This window comes from Hyposmocoma kahamanoa, unplaced genomic scaffold, assembly GCF_003589595.1.
Source record: "Hyposmocoma kahamanoa isolate Upper Pololo Valley unplaced genomic scaffold, ASM358959v1 95, whole genome shotgun sequence".
Classification (NCBI taxonomy): Eukaryota; Metazoa; Arthropoda; class Insecta; order Lepidoptera; family Cosmopterigidae; genus Hyposmocoma; species Hyposmocoma kahamanoa.
The window spans coordinates 3,678,319-3,702,422 of NW_020654972.1; the positions used below are offsets into that span (position 1 = coordinate 3,678,319).

Genomic DNA, 24,104 nt, shown 5'->3' on the forward strand with positions numbered 1-24,104 from the left:
TATATTATAAAAAAGTATAGGCAAAATTCTTATAACAAAAAGTGCTTTAATTCGCTGGTACTCGAATGAACATCGCGAAGAACGTGACAATGGCTCGAGTAAAGTGTCCGAACTGTACTGACAGTTTAATAAGGACGTGTATAATTATTAATACAAACATCGAACACTTAGAAAAAATTCCTTCGATTCGGCCGGATTCAAACCGACAAGTTCTAGCAACGCCAGTGCTAGAAGCTTTGCCAACCAAGCCACGAAATAAACCAGCGGACCTCACGAATTTTTCTATGTGCTTGTTTTGTCGGATCTTTTATATTTGATTTTCAACGACTATTTAGCCGTAGCGCCATCTATGAAATCCATGGATCTTTGTACTAACAATTATAACAAACTAGTGGAGTAACTTCACAAAAAAATAATTGAATATCAATTCTATACAAATTTAAGGACGTGTACGTTATGCTGTATATACACCTCCTTATTAATATAAAGATAGACCTCGATATACCTGTTGATACATAAATAATAAGTTTTGGTAACTACTATGATTTAACAGTAGGTACCTGATGTGGCAAATTCTTCTGAACTTCCATGGGCACATCTCGACCAGGTTTCCTCAACTTCATATAGTACAAAGGACCCGGAAAAGTCCCCGCAATCAATATGGGTGATTCGAATTTCATTACAGGTTTCCATCTACAAAGTTACTCACTTTAATTATGACTACCCGACTACAAAAAGAGAGAAAGTATGTTTAACGAAACGGATAAATATACAACGAAGCTTACTCTCTGGACGAACTCATATCTACTCGTAGCCCTTCTGGTATACTCGAATGTGAAAAATTACTGTGAAAAATTAAAATAAATCATGTAAAATATCTTTAAATAAATAAATTTATGCTCTGGCCACACAGAGGCGGCCGCGGAAGCGCTCCGGGCGCGGGAATTTTTGTAATGTACGAGTTCATAAGAATCCTGAAACACTGAAAGCCGCCTCTGTGTTTGTGGTTACTTGGGAAATGTTCGTCACCATCATTTACTTTAATATTTTTGTAAAACGTAAAACGTAAAAAACTTACCGCAACATAGTTGAATCGTATCTCGGCAATAGTTCCGAAGGACATGGTGCAAAATCCGGATTCATTACAACGAAGGGATCGAAGTGACGCAGGAACAGTTGGGCTAGCTGAAAACACGCTATCGTTCGTTATCGAAAATCGCCACTGCCCCCATATTGGACTTCAATTTAGCCATAGTTGATAGGCAAGTTTTATAAACATAGGTGCCATTCAAATACATACAAAAAGAGCAGCTGCCCGTATCCTAAGGTTATCTCTTATCCGCTTTATTTAACAACCGTCAAAAGTTATGGAATGATCTAATTCGCCAAAATTGATACTGAAATGTAACTTCCTATAAGAGGTTTACACAATGGTCTAATAAATTTAGAATTTGAAAATGTATACGGTGCTAATTAATTTTGAGCAGAAGCAAATGAAATATTCAAAATGTTCTTTATCAGTTTCGATATAAATTTTTCATCGCTCACATCAAATATGCACTCTTTTTCTCACGCGCACACGTACCAAAAACCAAAAATACTCTGTATTTATTGTAATAAAGATAATATCTCTAATAAAGGACTGGTCCATTCGGTGGTGTGGCAAAAACAGCAAAACATCTAATTATAAAACAGACGGAATCACGTTTCATCAGTAATTAAATATGTAATTTTTCGATTCTCGTCCATTATAATGGAAGCAAAGCTCCAGTTAAACTGGTCGATTGAAGTGAAATAATTGACGACACCCGTCATTTGTTTCGAATTCGGGCTGGCCAATCAGAGCGCAGTTGTCACCGTAACGATTTGTCAGTTTTCAAACAAATTAAATAACATTTCAGGACATTGGCGAAATCGCCATTTTTTTTGTATAATTTTTATAATAATACTAAACTACCGTACCTAGTTATTTTTACTTGACATTGGCAAAATCATTGATTATTTCGATGGGGCCATAACATTTAAAAGAAGAAATAACATTTCGTCTTCTTTCTGGTTATATACTCGATGGTTCCGCCTAACTGTGAAAGTGTTGAATCCAATCACTTTGGAAAAAATATATAGTAAAGTTGAGGATATGCACTGATTACACGGTGTAAAAACACGATTCCTAAAAAAAACACAAACATACCTCGACATTTTACAAGAAAACCGTTGTATTCAATCGGTACTTTACCAATTATTTTTTTTATATCAACTGAAGTAAATTGAACACGTATATACTATACGATATACATTTTTCAAATGGCATTAATTTCTTTGAAATTATTTAATTTATTAAAATTCTGAAATAAAGCCAGACGTCTCTGCTGCTCGACCCAAGCAAAATAAACCATATTTGTATGGGAAACATTTGAATTCGAGTGAGGTAGTTTTGACCCTTAAGCAAAATCAGCATACACACATCAAAAAAAGTTTGCGATCAATAGCATAAGCTCCTATAATTCTTTAAATTTAACTTTATCAAGAAAAAATCTATGTTGTATGCTTTCTTTAAATAGGAATACCCTGTTTGAAATTAAAATATAAAACTATTTTTTATTCTTTATTTTAAAAAATTGAGCCATTAATCATAATGTAATAGTGATAGAAATTTCATAGAAAGAAAAAGACTGTTTAATTAAACTTAAACAACAATTTATTATTAAAAGGTGTGAATTCAATATAAAATAACTCCTCCCCTGGCTCGAATACATGCGAAGATCCTCCTGGGCATGCTGAGGATCAAGTTATCCAGCATTTCCTGGGGTAACCTATCCCATTCTTCAATAGCGGCTTCCCTGAGCTCTGGAACTGTCTGAGGACGTGGCTCACGGTTCCATGCTGCTCATTTAAGAGCATCCCACGCGTGCTCTATTGGGTTTAAGTCGGGCGAGCCGGCAGGCCAGTCTAATCGTGTGATATCGTATTCTTGAAGAGCAGCATTGACTCGTTGAGCTCGATGTGCGGGCGCATTATCATCGACCAGTACAAATTGGTGCCCATGGTTTACTCGGAATGATCTGACGATATCATCAATAGCAACTGCTTTGTACATGTCTGCTGTCATGAAGCCCCGATACGGGATCAAAGGCGTTCTAGCTCCAATCATAATGCCACCCCAAAAGGACACCGATTTTCCGCCTTGCTGAACTGTTCCAGTGGCAGTTCTTTGTCTTTCACGGTCGCCTGGTCTTCTCCAGACACGGACACGTCGGTTATCTGGATGAGTGCTGATTCGGGATTCGTCAACGAAGAGACAGTTTTGCCAAATGTTTTCGTCCTCACCTTCTTCATTTTGCCGAAGTCTAGCCCACTGCAATCTTCGTTGTTGACGTTGCCGGGAATTGAGCGGAGCTCGCCAAGACCTCCGTGCTCGTAATCCAGCCTGGTGCAAGCAATTGCGAACGGTCTGCGTGCTAACTTCAAGCCCAGAGGCGGCCCTGACTTCTGCTTTTATTTTAGTGGCGTTGATTGTTGGATCACGGGCTGCCAGCAATCTAATATAGCGCTTTTGGGCAGCTGTCAAAACAGTTGGACGACCGCTGCGGGGTCGGTCAGCTAAATTCCCCATTCCGTGATACCTCTGCAACGTAGCCACGACACAGGATTGGGATATAGCAAGTCTGCGTGCTATTACTCTCGTGGTGTATCCTTCTTCCCTCAAAGTTACTATTCTAGCTCGTAAAACCTCTGATAATCCTCTTGGCATTTTTTCAATCACAACTTTCCGCGAAAAATATCTTGAATCGCTTATAATTGACTAAATCAGATTTCTGAATGAGCGTAAGCTAGGACTGAAAGCCTTTTTATATGAAAAAACAATTGAACGGGGTCATTGTTTTATGTTCTAATTTATTTTTAAATAAAGAATCTAAAAAGAAGAAAAAATAATAATATAATCTACAGTAACAAAAAAGATTTCAGTTTTTCGAAGTGATCGCAAACTTTTTTTGATGTGTGTAATTGACATTTTTATTAGAAAAAAAAACTAAGTCAATATCTCAAAAATTACCGAAACGAAAATGCGTTATTCATAACAAGTACAGCCAGCTTAATATATCTAGCTAATACGAGTAGCTACTTGGTATGTACAGGGTGAAAAGCACGTCAAGCTTGACACTTAATAAATCCAACTCTATGCCGCTTACGATAAGAACGGTCCAAAGTACAAAGTGTCAATCTTGATGTGCTCTTGACTGTATTTAATGCATGTCGTACATACCGCCCCGCCTACGTCCTCCGAGCTAAAATATCGATGCTTGTAACGTGACGCGTACAACTTTCTCGAGTACTGCGTGCATGTGCCAGCGCCGTATATATGAGGATCGTTTGTTTCAAAATGTGGACCTACCACTAGCCCCCCATCGTACACTAAACCGCATTCGTTTATAGCTGGAGAGGAAATAGCAAGTTAAATAAGCTGCATTTGAAAGTTGATATTTTAATCATGCTTTCGTTTTAGTTATTTAAACTTTATTGTACAATACACTGAAGTACAAATGGCGGACTTATATACCATTCTGTACCAGCCAACCACAGGGTCAAACAGAAAAAAAAACAATACATTGTGCATACATACAGGGTGCTATGCTTAAAACAAGAAGAACAAAACAATGTAAGCTAATGATTAATTTATATGGTATAAAATATAATATCAACGTAGTTCATGTACGTAATAAATCTACATATTATACATTATAATAATATATAATATGTACACATAGCAACATTACACAGAGTCTTGATTAAAATTGTGAAATAGATGTTTGTGCAACATGCGATTGTTTTATTGAAAAGTAACACTATCTACAAAAGGATAAAATTACTTTTGAGTAGCTCGTTGTTACTAGTGTCGCCAAGTTCTGGGTCGCGATAATTATAGTGTATACCATCGATACTAAACGAAGAACTGTCGACATCTCTAATACTTGTACGTGAAATTTTACATGGTTTTAGGTCATGAAAATTTACCATATTTTGACCACAATCTAGTACTAACAAATAGTGCACTATTCTATCCCTACTTAGAAGATATCATTTAAAAATGTAGTGTCAATGTAATAATTTTTTTAACAATAATTTGAAACTTACTTTAAGTTAAATTTATGAAGATTAAAAAAAACAGTGACAGTCTAGATGGAATAACGCTTCTTATGTAAAAGATCTTGGGTGAAATCGATTCCACCAAGGGGGCTTAGTCTTTTTTTTTTTCTTCAAATCATATACAGTTTAGTTTATTGTCATTGGCTTTAACAGTAAAGAGAAATCATGATGTTTACATGGCGGGAAAATTTAAGGAGCTCATCCCCAGAGAGCATAAGGGGCCAGCTTAGATGACTACGGCCTAGGAACCAAAACCGTCTACTTAGAATAGATACATACCTAATAGTGGGGAGTATTGGGGTTAAAGATGATGATAACAGGATAGTTTATATTATATTTAATGTTTAATATAGAAAAAATATAAAAATATCTCCTAAAAATGCCGCGACGAGTTCGGACTGATGAACAGCAGCACTCTCCCTAAAATATACGTTAGTATAAATTAGTGGCTGGCTGGCTTATACACCAATACGCATATCAAATTAATGGATTTGAATATGTGCTATATATATATAACACAATACTTATGTAAATGTTAGTACTTTAAACCACCCTAGCTTAAAAGCTTAATACCATCTTAACACTCTTAGTTCGTTTAAGTTCAAAATACAATAGAAGATTTATTTAACCAATCCCATTGCTTTAAAAATTTAATGACGCGTAAGATAGCCGTATTATTGGTCTCTTTAAACTTCCAACTGTATTTAAAACGCAATCGAAATATAATCCCCTGCAAGCTCGTGTTACGCTCAAGTACCTTACGCATTGAGGTCTGGATGAGGCAGGTAGCGACATCTACACACGAGATGGAGTAGCACGAAGAGTGTAAGATGGTTAGAATTATTTCCTTTAACTTACCTACCAGATAGTCAATGCAATATGTATTCATTGCTATTGCATATTTATTACATAGCTATGCAGTATATACAACTTGAAGAAGTTTGAATGTAGTGATAGGGTGGATGCGTACAATATACGACCAAATTACACCTCTTTATCTCTCAACAAATGATGTTAACAGTAACATTTGATATTGAAAGAAGATTGAAAAACGGAATTCCTTTATGGGTAGTCAAAATTTGTCAAAAATTACATGTCTGATTGATCATCGGGGCACTAAAGAATATTTGTATGGCAGAAGAAGCTAAATAAGTAGACGGATTGGTGTAAAAATTGAAACGTTGCATAATAGTACGTGTAATTCTCACTCTTACAGACAAAGTAAGTAGTACTCGTAGAGGTTCTTGTGAAAGAGTCGTCCAGAGAAGTACTGCCACCTTATTTATTTCTGCCGTCAAGCAGTAACGCATTACTGCGTTTCGATTTTGAGTTTCTGGTGATGGTGAAAGTACACATAGGACTCGTCAAGGTTTGTCTCAGAGTAACGGACGCAGTGGCAGTGTCCGTCAGATCTTTGTGATTTGAAGCTCTGAGTTGCATTGCAACTGTTGTAGACAGGCACTTACCACCAGGCAAACGAATTGTTCGTCCCGTCTGTTGGTATGATAAAAAAAAATTGTGATGCGAAATTATGTGAAACTTATTAGGATGAAAAAGGGTATGCATGCTATGTTGGAAAGACAATGGTTCGATGGTTTAAAAACAATAATGGACGTTAGTAAAGTAACGGTACATATTTATAGAGTGGATGTGCACGGAAACGTATTATTATATCAACACTAAATTAGATCGTAAGATAAGACTGATGCAAATGGAGGAAACGAATGAAGTATGTCAAGAATGTATGTATATATAGTACATTTACATAACGGTAGTCGATGAAAATGATATAAATTGTCCCAAGTGAAACCTTTGAATGCGTGAATATTAATAGCCTTCAATCCGAAATAAAATAGCGCAAAGCAAGGTAAGTTAATACAATGCGTCAGGGACATCAGCCGTAGGGAATATATGCGTTCGTTTAAACACGTCCACTTAGAGAGTCGGTACTTTCTATAAACACGGATCCCGAGAATGTCTAGGCTCTCTTGCACTCTTTCGTCTACCTGCGAGCAATTCATAGCATATTTTAATAAATATTTACATTAATTCATCCAAGCCCAACAGGTAAATCTATTGAACGACGTAGACCTCTCCAGAAAAGCGTCCATTTGTCAGATGACTCTATTTACCTTGCCGCAGAATAGAATAGAGCTGTAGAGCTCCTTGTGAAAGAGTTCGTCCAGGGAAGTACTGCCACCTTATCTATTTCTGCCGCCAAGCAGTGATGTCAGCATTACTGTGTTCCGGTTTTGATGGGTAAGGGTGCTGGTGAAATTACAGGCACATAGGACTTATCAACTTATATCTCAGGGTGACGGGCGCTGTGGTAGTGCAAAGAGCTGCGTGGCAGTGCAGCTGTTATGGACAGGCGTGTAGTATACCATCAGGCGCACGACTTGTTCGTCCCGTCCCTTGACATTATAAAGAAAAAATAATCTTAGCTTGCCCGCCGTAGGCAGCAAGCTACCCGGGCCCCAAGTCGCTAATTTTATGAAGAGCAGGATTTTGTGCATTAGGTATTCTCCTAAAAGTTGAGTAATGGCTTGTGAATAGCTTGCACTCGCTACAATTCAACTGCCATTGCAATTTTTGGGTATTCTACTTTTCAATGGCGAGTCGACAGCACGTCGATGATTCGATTATTTTTACTTACAATTTAAGTACTTAATAATAATAACGCACATACTCAACATAGCCCCGCACTAGGGAAACCCTGTGTCGCGGGTGCTATGGACACACACATAGAAAACCACAAATTACACCCAAACTCACGAGAGAAATAAATGTAGGCCATATAAATATTTCTCCCGGCCCGGGAATCGAACCTGGGACCTCTGCGTGGCAGTCCGGCATGGTAACCGTTCGGCCACGGAGGCAGTCAAATCTTAAATCGATTATTGAGTTATATATTATATGTTTATTTAGAAGACTAAATTGCTGAGATAAAAATTAAAATATGCATAATAATTTCTGTGCATCGAGTATGTAACCAGAAATAGAGACGAAATGTGATTTAATTTGTTTGAAAGCTATTCTGCCAAATCATTACGGTGACTACTGCGCTCCGGTTGGCCAGCCCGAATTCGAAACAATTGATGGGTGTCGTCAATTGTTTCATTTCAAATCGACCAGATTAACTTGAGCTTTGCTACAATGGGAAAATTTAAAAATTACGTATTTAATATTTAGTTACCGATGTAATGTGATTCCGTTTGTTTTGTAATTATGTGTTTTGCTATTTTTCCCACACTACAGAATGGAACATTGTTAGAGATATTATATTTGTTACAATAAATACAGAATATTTTTGAAATATACGGGAAACGTACACACAGGTCAGTTGTTGGCGCTGTACTATTACAGCTGTCTAATTTCGAATTTCAGCGCAAACGAGAGTTGATATTTAAAAGTGATATAAGGTCCATTTGAATGATGAGTTGCCAGAGATGGAAGGCCCATATTTCGTCTCTATTTCTGGTTATATACTCGATGTTTTTATGGTAATTTTAGTAAGGCAACATTGATCGGTAGCGATTGAATGAATGAACGCCATTGCCATTTCAGTGACATTATATTGATATTGAACTGCCATTGCAATTAGATTTTAGCAGAATAACGAACATTATCATAACAGTAATATAATCTCAGAAAATTAGTAAACTTGAGTCCCGGTGTAAATAGTGAGTCGTCTGATGACGGTAGTTTGCAGCCGAAGTCAACCGAAAAGACTGGGTGCGTCGGCAAGGCGAATGGTAAATACGCCATTATATATATTACGTTAAAACGGTTTTTCTTGATTAAAAATAACCCTGCACATCATTTACATCTTCATCATTGAAGCAGTTGATTCTCATTTTATTAACATCATCCGACGGGAATGGTTCAACAAATACGATCTCCCAACTCATGACTCCAAGCTCCAATAGCGCCGCCATGCAGCAATATGCTTCGATGCAGTCGCCATATACTACCACTGGGTTCTCCGAGTTTAGATCGTCTTCTGTAAATGCAATGTTGTAACAAATACTAAATTGATTTTAGTGTCTCACCAAAATATTTATTATAAACACTCTACTGGAAATTATTGGCGGAAAATAAACTTAAACATCAATTTTTTTCAACAACCGATCCATATTTTTTGATAAGGAATATTTTCAATTAACGAGAATTTGTTAATTAACTTATTCAATTGGAAAATATACATATTTTTAAACACATGTTAGGTACTTGGAAAATTAAGAAGTTAAGAAGTGTATATAGTATGTATATATGTAATATATTTAGATACCATTTCTTTTTTATATATTACAATAAGAACGCATTTAACCTCCGTCTCACCTGATGTAAAATGACGATGAGTCCGGCGATGGAGCATTCACACACGTTTTGCTATTTCCCTCTTGTCTTAAAAAAGCCCAAGTAACACCGTTCAGGGAACAAGTCTATAGGCAGGGAATTCCACACCATAGACTTTCGCCATATAAATGTGGAAACATAACGCTTCACGCGAATCTTTGGAGTATCCACAACATAGGCGTGGAACTCCAGCCTACATCCAGTCCCCCGATTATAAGCCAACGAAAAATTCAAGGAAATAATTTCAACAAATTTTACGTTTATTCATGAGGACTTCGAAAGACAAGTGGTTAGCACTACGGGCGCTAGATGAGGTGGCCCCAGGTTCGCTTTCCGGTAGGACTAATTGGGGAACTTTTCTGAAGTGGGTTTAATCTGGGTATTGAGTAGAGTTTCGGAATTAATTTCACTGCTCAAAGAGAATTCCTTATTTTGAGACCATATATTTACTACATTCTTTAAAAAAAACACGAAAGTGTTAACGTGTACATATAATTCTAAAGATCTCTGGGTTTCTCAGTTATCCGTACGATAGTAAAATAAAATTTAAGAAAGTACTGACTTTTTTCTGAAATCATGTGCAAGAGCTTGTTAAAGCTCATATTAGCTTGGCTCAAGCTGTTGACTAGCATCATGTTGACCGGCAGCTCAGACGGGTTTGGAACCTTATCCGGCTGGTACTTCGGATTGTCCATCAGCATACGATCGCAGGGTTTACCTTTTCTGTATAAAAAAAAGTATTTACATCCATACTACCGGTAAGACCCGTACAGGTCAATGCATCAAACATTATAGTACAATCAGTCTACTTTTGGATATAATTGAATTGACCCCTATGCGGTCGTCGGGGTCGGTGTACTCTGGACAGGACATAAGCATCTACAACATAATCACCAAGACCAATCTTTCAAGCAAGTTGAAGCTAAGTGACTAGCTGTCGATCGCATCGTCAGGATTTATTCGTCAAAACGGGTGTCTATGATACTCGCGGAAATATGTACAGGACGAAAAAAAAGCAATAGGGCATGAAGGGGAACTACCTTAAATGCTTAAGGCTCAATTTATATTGCGGCGGAACGGTATTGAAGCAAATTTTTGTAACGATGTTATACATAGCATAATGAACTTTATGGTCAAATGCAGGTGCTGTGTGACGTCAAACGTCAACAAAATACTATAGCCCCAAGGCGCAGTCGCTGGAATGCTCGAGTATTCCAGCGACCGTGCGCGCCTTCTCGCGCAGCAGCGTGATGAAATTAACGCTTCCATTCCATTCCATTCCATTTCGCCGCAATATAAATTGAACCTAATACATTCGCGCGACGACCGTGCTTTTGTCGATTGATGCGCTGTGGCAAATATTTTTCTCATACATTAATGCAAACGTTTATTACACGTTTCTTCTTCAGGCCATTAAACGAATATAACAAAATAATAGTACTGTCGTCAATATACATTGACGACGTTGTGAGTGAGTGCCAGCGAGCATTGGTATGTGTGAGTAGTGCTTACTTATCCTATGAAATTTTTATTATATTTAATGTTGTAGAAAAATGACGTAACTATTAAGATTTCGTATGGCCAAATAAATTTTACGTTCTTTGATAAAATAAAAGAAATTAAACGTAATAGTACATTGTTCTACATTACTTACAAACGTTTAAGGCGGCATAGTACGTAGCACGCAGACTGTGTTATGAAAAATAAAACATTTCTTAAAGAAAGAAATCTTTTATTTTTCTTAATATGAATAACTGCTTTACATGTTTACTTAAAAGTTTACCAGGACCCCGATTCAGAACTCTTCGATATTTTAACCGAATCGTTCGATTGGATGTCGTTCTCGAATCGAAGGGCGCTTTCCGAGCTATTCAGAACATTCAAGTTAAACGTTGTATTCGGATTCGGATACGATATCGTTATTCAACAGCGTTTACGGAGTTAGTCGGTGAATATAGATTATAAGAAAAATTAAATCCTTTTATATACATTTTTAAGACTTTAAAAATATAAAATATAGGAATGCATTAGTCTTTGAAATAAATGAATAAAATTTAACTAAAACCAGACTTTATTTAAAAAAATAAGAGATTTCCATATTACAATCAATTAATCGTACGGGTCTGACGTCATGTCGGTTCGGTTTCGAATACGACAGTTTGACGTTTGTTTCGGTTATTGTGAATAAAAATGAAAAGAAATCGTACGATATCAAATCGAAACGGTCGACAACAGAGTTATCGTAAGATTCTGAATCGACCTGCAGACCGGAAATCCAAGCAGCTAAAAATGCAAAAAATAAGCCCTCACTACTTTATTGCAATAATCATCAAGATCAATGATAAGGATAAAATCTCTGCAATATTCATTTGGGTCAATAAAATAGTGAGTATTTATTTGTTGCAATTTTAGTTACTTCAATTTCCGGCTTAAGTAAGCTTTTCAAAAAACTCTGGGAGATTCACATTAAGAACAGAATGTTTTTTAAGTGAAATTAAGTATCTTAAACAATAAAGGATCCCCTTCATGACCCATTGATTTTTTTCCACCCATATAGTACAGTATTCTATGAGTACCATAACCGAAAACCAACGGTTATATAAGAATCGAACAAATATTTAAATAATGCAATTGCCTCACTTTATTTCATTGGCAAGCATAAGCGACTCTTTAAGATATTCTGGATGCTGAAACTGCTTGCCAACACATAACACTAATTCATCGTAATACTTTATTCCTCCTCCCCTGAAATGAAGGCATCTTTTTTTCCTGGAACATCAAACATATTCGTAAAACTTAAAATTCTAATTGAAAATTTAGTAACAAATTTTACTTCAAAAAAATTATAGGTACCCGATAGTTCTACTAAACAGACCATTTTAATATACTAGGGTACCAAATGGGCAATTTTATTAGACAATAAGTTGCAATATACAGATAAGGTACAATGAAAGCTTAAATACTAGAAAGTGCAACTAGGATTAAATTATATGAATAAAATGGGGTCCCCGCAGCAAGGTGTCTAAGATGCTGGCAGCGTTCGCCCTTTGTATGGCTATGCTATAATCCGTTGGGCAAGGTGCTGCCGGCCCTTGGGTTTCCCAGACAATCTATTAATTTTTTGGATAAAATTTTATACAGATGAAGGACACCATGACCCCACGGACCAATGGTTTCGACTCCAAAGGCTGTAAATAGGTAGTCGGAGCCGAGGTCCGACCCAAATTAGGGTACCTAATTTCAGATTAGGTTTCTCTACGTAATTTCGGTGGCAATTTTTATTGTTCGAATATTCTAGAACTTTATCATGAAGTATTATTTAATGTTCGAGTGCAGTAACTTAAAATATTATTTATAATTCAAGATAATATACTCGAATACTTAAATAATAAAAATTGCCACCGAAATTAGGTAGAGAAAACCTGAAAATTAGTATTGAGATTGGAATTAGTCCCTACTATTTTTTCGGATCTAGATAATTATTTTTTCAAACAAATCTACGTTTCGGATCCTTTCCGACTTTCTGAGGACGTTGATTGATGGGACCTCCACGGTCACGGCTGACTGAGATGGTAAAGTCAACCAGTTAGAGTGATGCCACACAGGCGTTGCCGGTAGCGCAACGTTATTATTTCAAAGAACTGGGTGCCACACGAGCTGTTCCATCGACGCGCTCTGTTTCAACGCACCGTGTGGCATGTCGTTCTGATTTATATGTAGTACAACACAGTTGCGACGACGCGACACCCTGTGATGCCACATCCTAATCCGCGGCTCCTACGTCTAAAACTAAAAATAGTTTAGAAATGTATTCTTAAAGAGGCTTCTAAAAACGACTATGAAAATTATAGACGGATTACCATCCTTCCTGTGATTGATAAATTAATAGACAAATTCATTAGCAATCAAATTCTTACTCTCTATGAATCTAATCAGATACTTAACAGTAAACAGTACTGATTTCAAAGAGGAAAAAGTACTAATCAGTTGTTGTCGACTTTTACTGACGACGTCAGTATGCACGTTAATAATAAGAAACACGTATTGGTTGCTTTTATTGACTACAATAAGGCATTTAACACCCTTCAACACAAATTGCTACTGGAAAAGTTAGATGACTGCGGGATCAGGCGTATACAGTGGTGCAATGATTACTTAACCAATAGAGCCTTTTACGTCAAGGTTAGTGATGCCACCAGTGTGAAAGAATACGTTACACAAGGCACAGCGCAAGGTTCAGTATTTAAACCATTGCAATACCTAACGTACGTTAATGATCTAACAACGTTATTAATAAATGTGAGATATATCAATTTGCTGGTGATACTTACCTATATTCAGCAGATACGATATAGGAATAGCTATAAATCGTCTAAAAACTACTTTTCCTTATTGTCAATGTGGTCGCACGATGCGCGCCTAGTTATAAATCCATTAAAAACTAAGTTGATGTATATTTCATCCAGCCAAAATATATCTCCCCGTAAACTGGAACTCATTGCACATAGTCACACATGCCTGCATTTAAAATTATTTACTACAAATTGCAATTGTAGAAGATAGACACAGTTGATACTGAAATGTATCTGGGGTTAATAATTGACAGTCGGTTTAAGAGGAATGCGCACATCACGTACATTTGTACGGAACTAGGAGCACTCTACGCCAAATTCTCATTAATTAAATACAAAATCCCCTATCACATTCTGTTGACACTATATAAATCCTTATGTGAATCAATCATTGGATATTGATTGAGCAGCTATGGCAGAACGTTTAATACTCACTTAGATAAAATTTATGAACTGCAACTTAGATTCATGAAAACAATAGTACCTAAAAAAATTCAATATAATATAAAAGACACAGTCGTTATTTAAACACTGCAAAGTTATGCCAATCCATGACAAAATCAAGTAGGTACATGTTACTGGTAGAAGAATTTTTTAACACCGACATACAAAAAACATACACCCATTATAAGCAAACCCGCGGAAAATCTAATGCTATCTATACTCATCAAGTGTAAAACTAAGAATGAGTACGGTAGACAACAGACTAGCTATTGTATTCCCAGCCTTATAAGTGAATTACCAATTTCACTAAAAAGAGACCTTACGCGAAAAAACATAAAATATAAACTTAATAACACTTCATTGATAATAAATAAACAAAAAAAATCATAATATAAAATCTTTGCGTTAATTGTATTAATCTACGTTTGTCATTATTCATTAACAAAGTGGATCTAACGTATCGGATTCAATATATTTATTGCTCCAACACATTGATTCAACCTGTATAAGGAAAACTAACACATGCCCAGGAATTCGTCCTTTTGTTGAATCCAGTAGCGTTAAAATTTTAATTTAATTAACGTTTAAATTTTAAGAGTAATACCGTCGCAATTATGTTAGAAAAAATGTAGCAGAAAAAGGGTTTATAATACATCGCTTTAGTTCTTAAGCTAATTTGTTTACAATAAAATAAAATAAAATGTATAGCAATCTTGAAAACCTAAGTTGATATACTATTGAGCAGAGATAGCAAATGTCTTCCCATGTGTTGCTCAGTAGATTATATGCCCATATGACTATGTAAGAATTTCCCCGTTTTAAAGAAATTTACAATAAATAATCGTAGTTCAATGATATTACCACGTAAAGTTCTTCTTGCATATTCCATACTTTCAAAAGATCGTTATAGAAAATATTAGTTGGAATCATTGCCTTACAGTTTTCAAAGAGCTAACTTGTTAACTAAAAACCAAGAGATTTGCCGATTCTCCCTTCGCGAACGTTTGAACACGCCAGAAAAGAGTAGTATCACGGGTTCTCCTCATAATTTCCCGAAAAAACCAGCGAGTGTAGGGCTCCATTACTGGCGAAACCACTCCAGCTAGAACCTATATTTTTTTAGTAATGTTATGGTTAACATTTATGTCGAGTCGCGCAAACGCAAACTAAACTTAATGTACATGTGTCCGTTGATATTAGTGCTGTCAAAGAGGCAAAAAACACTTGGAAATATTTGAGATGTAGTGCTAGGAAGAATGGATGGAAAATGGATGGATTTGGACAAAAAGAAAAATCCATGAGGCGTTAAGAATAGTGCAGCAAAAGTAAAGCTAGCGAAAGGCAATCATTTAGGCATCTAATACGTCATGACAATTTTCTTAAAAGTATTATAGCAACATACCTGTCAATCTTGACTAAGGATGCAACCATAATATCAGCGTAGAAGCTGAAAGGAAGCCTTCGAAGATACTGATCGGTATACCGTCCCTCTCTCGGCAGACTTGTTTCTGCAGCTTTCAAATATTCACTCACCATTGGCAGACCGTAGTCTGATACCAGTGTTATATTTGTGAATGTTAGGTATTTTGCTGCCGGCCTATAATAAATAAAAGATAAACAATCACAATAAGGACATATGTAGATCAATAATTTAAATTAATAGTCAGTTTATTCTCAGACCGCTTCAAAAGGCCTGGGGTGTGATCGGGATCTGTTTTTTGAAGTCATAGACGTAACGTCAATGTAAAAATTTAAGACGTTATAGTTGACCGCCCAAGGAACAACCATAATGCTGAATATATATTGAAATTTCGCATACAAGGCGTTAATTAGGACGAATATTCGGCTACTCCTTCGGCTGCTCCTGGCTGAATATTCGGCATTCGGCCAAATATCCGTTTCAACACTATTTTCAATCATTAGGTCTATTGTCTATGCTCTACAATTTTATAGTCAACGTGAAAATTAGCTTGTGCACATTACCCCATAATCAAAGTCTCCAAGAAAGCGAGTCCCGTGCGGCTAGCGCCGACGATGACAATGCTGTTGTTTACATTCACCTTGGGCAGGGTTGTCATTGGCCGCTCAATTATCCATAGAGCAAACGGAGACTCTCTGGAAAATCAGCTATTTATATTTTGTTGCATTTACAATATTGAAAAGAGTCGGTACATTGTTCTATAATTATGGCCATGAGACCACGACATTGTTAAAATAAATAAAAACTTCTTTATTTATTTAGGGCTTCCATCATTGTTAAACATGTTAGCCCCTTTAGAAAAAAACAACCCATCAACAAAACGCTTAATAGAATCCAAACAGATAAATTAAAATACTAACTAACCAAACATGTACCCATACAAAATTTTCGCGGCACTGTTCTCGTTGTCTCCGACAAAACGGACTGAAACCACCTAACATTAAATGTACTAAACCAATCTGCGAAATAATTTGCGGTAAAGGTGAAAACACCGCAGAGCTTTACAATAAAACTGCACTATTGCAGCAACGTAGATATGCAAGTTATGTATCCAGATTTGCATAACACACATACCTAAAACGTCAGTTCAATGCACTTGCATTCGCGCACCCCGGAACGCGCGCCCCGTGCATTGCAACGTGACCGATGCAAAACTCGTCATTTTAATTATAATTATGAGACACTTTTCGGCCCAACGTTCCTAACATCGGACGTAGACTAAATTCCTTTAGTTAAGATCTTTTTCGTATAAGTACTTTTAGACCTAACGTACCTAACTTCGGACGTTCTTAAAATTATTTAGTTTAAGAAATACCTTTGTGGAAATTTAATATAGTTATTCATCATATTTTCTCGTCTTTACTTCATCTCCACTGCGGCCACCCTATATAATTTGCATAATAATTCTTGCAATATCATATAAACAATACGTACATAGCCGACTCGCATCGCTACACTATAGTAGAAGTCCGCACGTTCTCACACTTGGCGTATCATCTTTACACAAAAAGAAAGGAAACTCACACGTCTTTGAATATTTTATCCAGTCGCTTACTGCCAGTCATATTTGGCATCAGACGCCGAGGACGAACGGGCACCATACGCTCCGTTAACGACATCAAATTACGCGATGGAGCCTAGTTGTAAAAAAAAATACAAGTTACAAAAAAAAAGTTCATACCTCGTCGTGTGTTGGTTGTGTTGTAGTTGTCACCTGTAACCCCTACCACGAATTAGCCACATGCCTAGAGATGATCATATTTTAAAGTAAATTAATAACCAAAAATGAACATTCTGGAACTTGGTAAACTTTAATACCTAGCCATGGAAGTTTCTATAAAATTTAAGATATTTCTAAGACTCCGTGTGTTGGGCCTCTAACTATGTAAGAATGTCCCTGTATTAATGAAATTTCCAATAAAAAAATAGTAGTTCAATGATATTACCAGGTAAAGTTCTTCTTACATATTTCAAATTTCATGGAATACTAAATTCTTTCAAGAGATTGTTATAGAAATAATTACTTGGAATCATTACAGTATTCAAAGAGCTGACTTGTTAACTAAAAACCAAGAGATTTACCGATTCTCCCTTCGCGAACGTTTGAACACGCCAGAAAAGAGTAGTGTAACGGGTTCTCCTCATAATTTCCCGAAAAAACCAGCGAGTGTGGGGCTCCATTACTGGCGAAAGCACTCCAGCTAAAACCTATATTATTAGTAAGGTTATAGTTAACATTTATGTCGAGTCACACAAACGCAAACTAAACTTAATGTAGATATCTCCGTCGATATTAGTACTGTCAAAGAGGCAAAAAACACTTGGAAGTATTTAATATGTAGTGCTAGGAAGAATGGATGGATTTGGACAACAAAAGAAAAATCAATGAGGCGTTAAGAATAGTGCAGCAAAAGTAAAGCTACCGAAAGGCCAATGTTGAAGCATCTAATACGTCATGACAATTTTTTTAAAAGCATTATAGAAGGAAAGATCGAAGGAAAGAGAGGCGGGAGAAGAATTAGATGAAAATATTTAAATGTTTTTGCCTTGTCGTCTCAAAAATTGAAAGTTAAGACACTGAACAAAAATGATTGGCGTTTACTCCACCGATAAGTGTAAAGCTCGTAAATAAAAAAGTAACCGTCAAATTTTGTAATACATTGATTTCTGATAAAATAATTGCCGTCTAAATATAAGAACTCTGTACTAAAATTAAACTATCCTTTGCTTATTAGTACAGAAGGAAACAGTCGCGTTAAACGTAAATATAGTTCGCGTTACCATGAGCAATCTTACAATAAGTTTAGTTAACCCTTTTAAACTAATAGAAAGTAAAAGAAATTGGAAATTAAACAATTTTTTAGCAATCAGCTGTAAGGGCTCAAAACATTCTCAATTGCAAAAAAAAAAACAAATTTTTGCAATTGAGAACCGAAAAAAATTGTTTCATTTCTCATATGTACACAATCGGGACAACTAAAGAACTTGATAAGTGAGAGGTTTTTCAGCTCTGAATAAATAACTTAAATTATTATTAAGATGAACCAGATATAATTATAATTATAAGCTAAGAGATAATGGGAAATAGCTTCTTGAGCAAAATATCTTTTTTCCAACAAACAAGAGTAAAATCCTACTGTACGAGGTTTAGGTGTAAAAATAATTTAAACACAATATAATTTGGTAATTAATACCAAATAATAACTACAGAAATTAAGGAAGTTAACTCACGATGCCATCGGTATTCGGCCATCTCGGTTCAGGCTGTAAGTCATACTGCGTTCGAATTGCTGGACCATTTTCTAGCGGTCTAAAACGCAAAAAATCTAATTTATTATTAGCGCTATCACTTTTTTTCCTAAATAAGTGTTTCCCGGGACTCCTAAATAAAAAATATACATTATCAAAGCACAACAATAACAACAACAAGTAGTGTAACTCCGTACAAACGTAGCATCGAAGCTTGTATATGTGCATGCCAGTCACGCCCCGTGAACGGACGCACACATTCACATAATCTCGCGAGGCACTAGCGTTGCATAACACGGGTCGCACAAGTTTTGCGACAAGAATGCCTCGTTTGAACAAGAATGCCTCGAATGCAGCATTTGAAATAAAATAATTTCTATTTCATAATCATACTCCCATACTCGAGATACCTATCCGCGATTCTGGTAGAACAATATCAATATGTATGCTTCTGTTTGACCAAAATTATAATACTGCGGTGAATACCTTCATTTTTTTCAAAGTATATTTACAGTAGGAACATCTAAAATAATAATGTAAATTAAATAACTAAATATTACAGACACACTCACACACGCTACAAAAAGTCGTTAAAACCAAACAAAGATCTGCAACAAGCACATAGAAAAATTCGTAAGGTCCGGTAGTTCGTTCCGTAGCTTAATTGGCACAGCGTCTGGCTTAGTATGCTCTCAGCATGCCAGACGCATATCACATAAGTTCCTCTGATCCCAAAGAAAGTAATTAAGGCACTTGTGTAATTGAAATAGAAAACAACGACGGTACCACATTACCGTGTAGCATTGACGCGTCGAACAGGAGTTGAACTACTTATCTTATTGTACTATAATTAGGTATATTTTAAACATCTCTGCATCTTATTTCAACTTTATTATAGTCGAATTTATAATGACACGGGTTAACAGTGCAACCGCCAACTTCCGTGAAACTCCAAAACTTGGATCTTAAAATTAATAAGTACTATAGGACAAACCCTATGATAGCGACGCCAACAGGTACATTCTCACAGAGAAACACGAACGATTCAAGATTGCGCATGCGCAGGGAGTTGTCGAATAAGTCCAAGATGACATCCCTGCGACATGCGTGATCCACTATGCTTCCCATGCCGTTTATATCATATGTCTCACCCGGTCGCACACGCATTCTTCTGTTAAAAATAAAAGTAGAAAGAATAAAAATACTATATTATATGTACCGGTATCTACCACAGCCCTATTTATTTCCAACCCCAAAACAAAACTGCTGGGTTCCACATTATAAGGTAGGAAGAACAGGCACAGGAAACTTAATTTTTTTTGTCTCACGGCCGGTAATTTGCGATGTTATGTTACTTTTACTTACCCTGTAACGGAGTTAACGTGCGCTACGTACAAAGATTCGTTGATAAATCTTGTTCTACCGCTAAGTGGAGCCACAAGCTGCAAAATGTTACGCCAGGTAGGTATAATGTGCGGCTATGACTGACCACCTTGTATCATAGGATAATATGTAAGGATGTAAATGTATATGTAACGCGCGTTGAACTATGATGTAGTCAATAAAAATGCTTTATGACTTGTTAATTTCTGACAGGGCTCGAAATGATAATTATTAGCATTGGTAAATATCATGATAATTATCACGTTAATTATATTGATAAAAATATACCTTGATATTTATCTCAATATTTAAATTTTTAATTGGAACAACATGCTACCGCTAGCCATGTGGTACCATGTGTTTGTATCAGAGACGTATCCAAACTAGTCAAATGTCTATATGATAATTGTAAGTTTTTCATTAAAAAAAACCCGACCTGAAAAGTTCGCTTATCGGCTTTTTTCGATTTCCATGGGAGAATGGGGATCCTCATTAGATTCTGACTTCTTAATGACAATGGGACTGTTACGGACTCCTTTGTACATTTTATTCTTTTTTTCTGATTGTCATGGTAACGGTGATTTGTTGATTACATGTATTGTGTCAAGTGAAAAGTCGAATTTTATTTGCGGAAAATATTTTTTTTATTTGTAACAGTCGAAACGAACCCGAAACAGCATCGTCGGCATCAGGGACCATCACCTCGAGAGTATACCCTTTCAAACAAAAAAAAGAATTTTCAAAATCAGTCCACAATTGATGGAGAATTCGGTAAGTACACTGACATGCCTATAATATTCGAGGATTTTCCTCGATTTCCATGGATCCCCTCATCAGATACTAACTTGGTGACAATGGGATCACCACGAGAGTGCACCCTGTCAAATAAGAAAAGAATTTTCAAAATCGGTCCACAATTGACGGAGAAATGGGAAAATGTACAGAAAACATACATACAGCCGAACATATAACTTCCTCCTTCTTTGAAATCGATTAAAAATACTCACAAACCCAAAGATTGTTCTTCGTGTTTGTATAATTTTCTCACTGTTTGTTATATTTAGTCAAAAAGTGAAGGAACAAAACTATGACTCAGCAAATTAATTTTATCGAAGATATATCAAATAAGTGTCAGATAATTATCATGATAATTATCAAAGAAAATAAAAATTACTAATTTTATTTAAAATATAGGAATGACAATTTTAACTCTACACCATAGATGTACAAGCACTAAAGTCCTATACTCGCGTAACACAAAGGTTTTCGTAACGTAAACGTACTTCTGCTAGTAATCACACCTACTAGTAACAAAAAACAAATTAAAGCACGTACAAACTTTAAATTTATTGTTAAGAAGTATGGTCCGAATTTTTGCTACATTCTACATTATAAAAATGTATAGACAGGTAAAAAGAAAATCATAAAAACATTTACAGTAAAATGCTCCAAAAGAGGGTATGGCGGCTGACGTGAGGGTAGACACAAAATGAGGTAATTTTTATCTGGAAACAGCTCGAAAGCAACTTCGAGCATATCAAAACCGTATCTGCGAATAGAGATTGCTTCTTTTAATCATCACTAAATTATTTATTAACTCTTAATTTATTTTGTACCACATTTAAGGCTGACACCGTAAAAACAGCGGCACCGCGCCGCCGCTGTAGTTACGGTGTCAGTTGTAGTCGCCCTTGTATTTGTTCACACACTTTCATACACGCACCGCGGCGGCGGCGTTACTTGAAACCGCAGCTGCTAATAATGTACGGTGTTAGTTACTCGCCCTGCATGGGCTGCAATCACACCGCTGGTGCTGCGGTATGACGCCGCAACTCTTGCGGCCCCACGACGGCAAACAACGCTGCCGCTGCGGCGCCTTGTGTAAACAGCCTAACAACAAGTAAGGAAGTATTTACTTATGGTCTAATTAAAGCCTTGCCAAAAATATGCAGTGGGCTTAATTAAGTAGAAACGGATAAATTAAATTAAGGAATTTGCGCTGTTGCAGAATTAGATAAAACTGTTTCTACCATGTCAATAGCCAATGCTAAAATCATATTGCCTACTATAGACTAAAGGTCCTTTAACTACCATCTATAAATACTCGCCATAAAACTACATCCAAAACTATTAGAACAAAGAAAATACATTCGTAATGTAGTACCTTTCATCCATTTCAGGGTCCATAGCAAATAACTCCAAAAGAATTGCGTTAGACGAGCCGGTGTAACGAGTTACATTATCAGGTTTGCCCATTCCTATCGCTGATGACATCAATGTAAAATGTTATAATTATATGATTTTTATCAAAAACGGCGTAATAACAACAAGGGTGGATGATTTTTGCTACGCGATCTAAGAACATTATCGTTATTGTACCGATGGCGCCGGATATCGATCAGACCCACCCCGAGACTGTGTAATAGTGACATGGCTGAAGATGGGTAGTGGGTTAAAACCCAATCAAACCGCCCCGATTTAATCTGGGATTTTACCCAAACCGGGTGGTTTTAACCCATTTTTGCCCAAAATCGTGGACACAAACGGCGAGTACGGAATTTGGTATAATTCCATACAAAAAATTTTACTAAAAAAATAGGCAATCAATCCTGTGTATTCTCACCACAAAGGGTACAATCTGTGCATCCTAAGTAGGGATACTCGATTAAATACAATAGAAGGGCGTCGAATTATTCCGACAAGAAAGCAATAAACATTTTGTAATAATCTCATTACATTAGAACAAAACTCGATTCACAAAAAATATGTATTTAGTTATAAATAGTTTTTGCTTGCCATTTCGGGATTTAATAGGTTTTAACCTGATTTAAACCGCCATTACAAAGTGCCGGGTTAAAACCCAGACGCTTGCCCATCTCTGTAACATGACACGTAGATACGATAATAACGCGAGTGTGACATCCTCTAAAGAAACTATATTTGATTGGAAACCTATAGTTTTAGTAGCAGTAGAGCTCCTTGTGAAAGAGTTCGTCCAGAGAAGTACTGCCGCCAATCGGAAACGTAAGCATTACTGCGTTCCGGTTTTGAACTCTTCTTCTTCTTTGCGTGTCGACCTGACATTTATATTTTGTTTGGACCAGTACTTAGCGACTAACACAGCATTTTCAGAAAGGTTTCCATGTCGTCGCGGACGCAAGTGTAGGAAAACGTAGTCCGTTAAAAAAATGTTCCACATGTGTATCTTTGTCACGGCTTGTTTGACACAATACGTCACAACAAATGTCACGTATGGTATGGACTCGACTTTACAATATATGTCACAAACTCAAAATGATTCAATCTGGATACATCAAAAATCATCCATCTCATGTTAATTAACAAACTTTTTGTTCTCACCAGGTTTCTTTGTCTCCTTCTTTGGATAAAATATTTTTGATTCATCAAGTATCTCCACCGTTTCGGTTCTGCTATCTGTTAGGTTTTTGTAAAAAACATTCCCGGGGCTGTAGGTCCGTAAAAATAGATTGAATGAATGATAATTTATTACTCTCACAAGGCTTACTTAAGACTAAAATACAGAGATTTGTACTGTTATGCACATTGTGAGAGTCTGGTGTCAATACTAGGGTTATATCCCTGTATGACTAATTACCAGGCTCCGTCCCTCTAGGCTAAGGTTAATGACTCCTCTTATTGATTCCAGCTCAGAGAAGCTTTGCAAAAGTTAA

At 36.4% G+C, this 24,104-nt stretch overlaps 1 protein-coding gene across 1 annotated transcript in view; it reads right to left on the minus strand.

Annotated features, from left to right (window-relative positions):
• Positions 1 to 539: 539 nt before the first annotated feature.
• LOC113238307 (cilia- and flagella-associated protein 61) overlaps positions 540 to 24,104 on the minus strand; it is a 38,979-nt gene continuing 15,414 nt past the window's right edge. Inside the window, exons 12-29 of the mRNA XM_026475144.1 lie at positions 23,773 to 23,879; positions 22,577 to 22,676; positions 21,850 to 21,961; positions 20,395 to 20,471; positions 20,024 to 20,200; positions 19,012 to 19,090; positions 17,863 to 17,988; positions 17,305 to 17,417; positions 16,284 to 16,415; positions 15,703 to 15,897; positions 12,145 to 12,273; positions 10,067 to 10,227; positions 8,973 to 9,148; positions 6,956 to 7,151; positions 4,265 to 4,434; positions 1,079 to 1,185; positions 786 to 845; positions 540 to 693 (exon numbers count right to left, since the gene is read on the minus strand). Coding sequence (XP_026330929.1) covers positions 540 to 693; positions 786 to 845; positions 1,079 to 1,185; positions 4,265 to 4,434; positions 6,956 to 7,151; positions 8,973 to 9,148; positions 10,067 to 10,227; positions 12,145 to 12,273; positions 15,703 to 15,897; positions 16,284 to 16,415; positions 17,305 to 17,417; positions 17,863 to 17,988; positions 19,012 to 19,090; positions 20,024 to 20,200; positions 20,395 to 20,471; positions 21,850 to 21,961; positions 22,577 to 22,676; positions 23,773 to 23,879 — 2,371 coding nt within the window. The remainder of the gene's footprint in view (positions 694 to 785; positions 846 to 1,078; positions 1,186 to 4,264; positions 4,435 to 6,955; positions 7,152 to 8,972; positions 9,149 to 10,066; positions 10,228 to 12,144; positions 12,274 to 15,702; positions 15,898 to 16,283; positions 16,416 to 17,304; positions 17,418 to 17,862; positions 17,989 to 19,011; positions 19,091 to 20,023; positions 20,201 to 20,394; positions 20,472 to 21,849; positions 21,962 to 22,576; positions 22,677 to 23,772; positions 23,880 to 24,104) is intronic.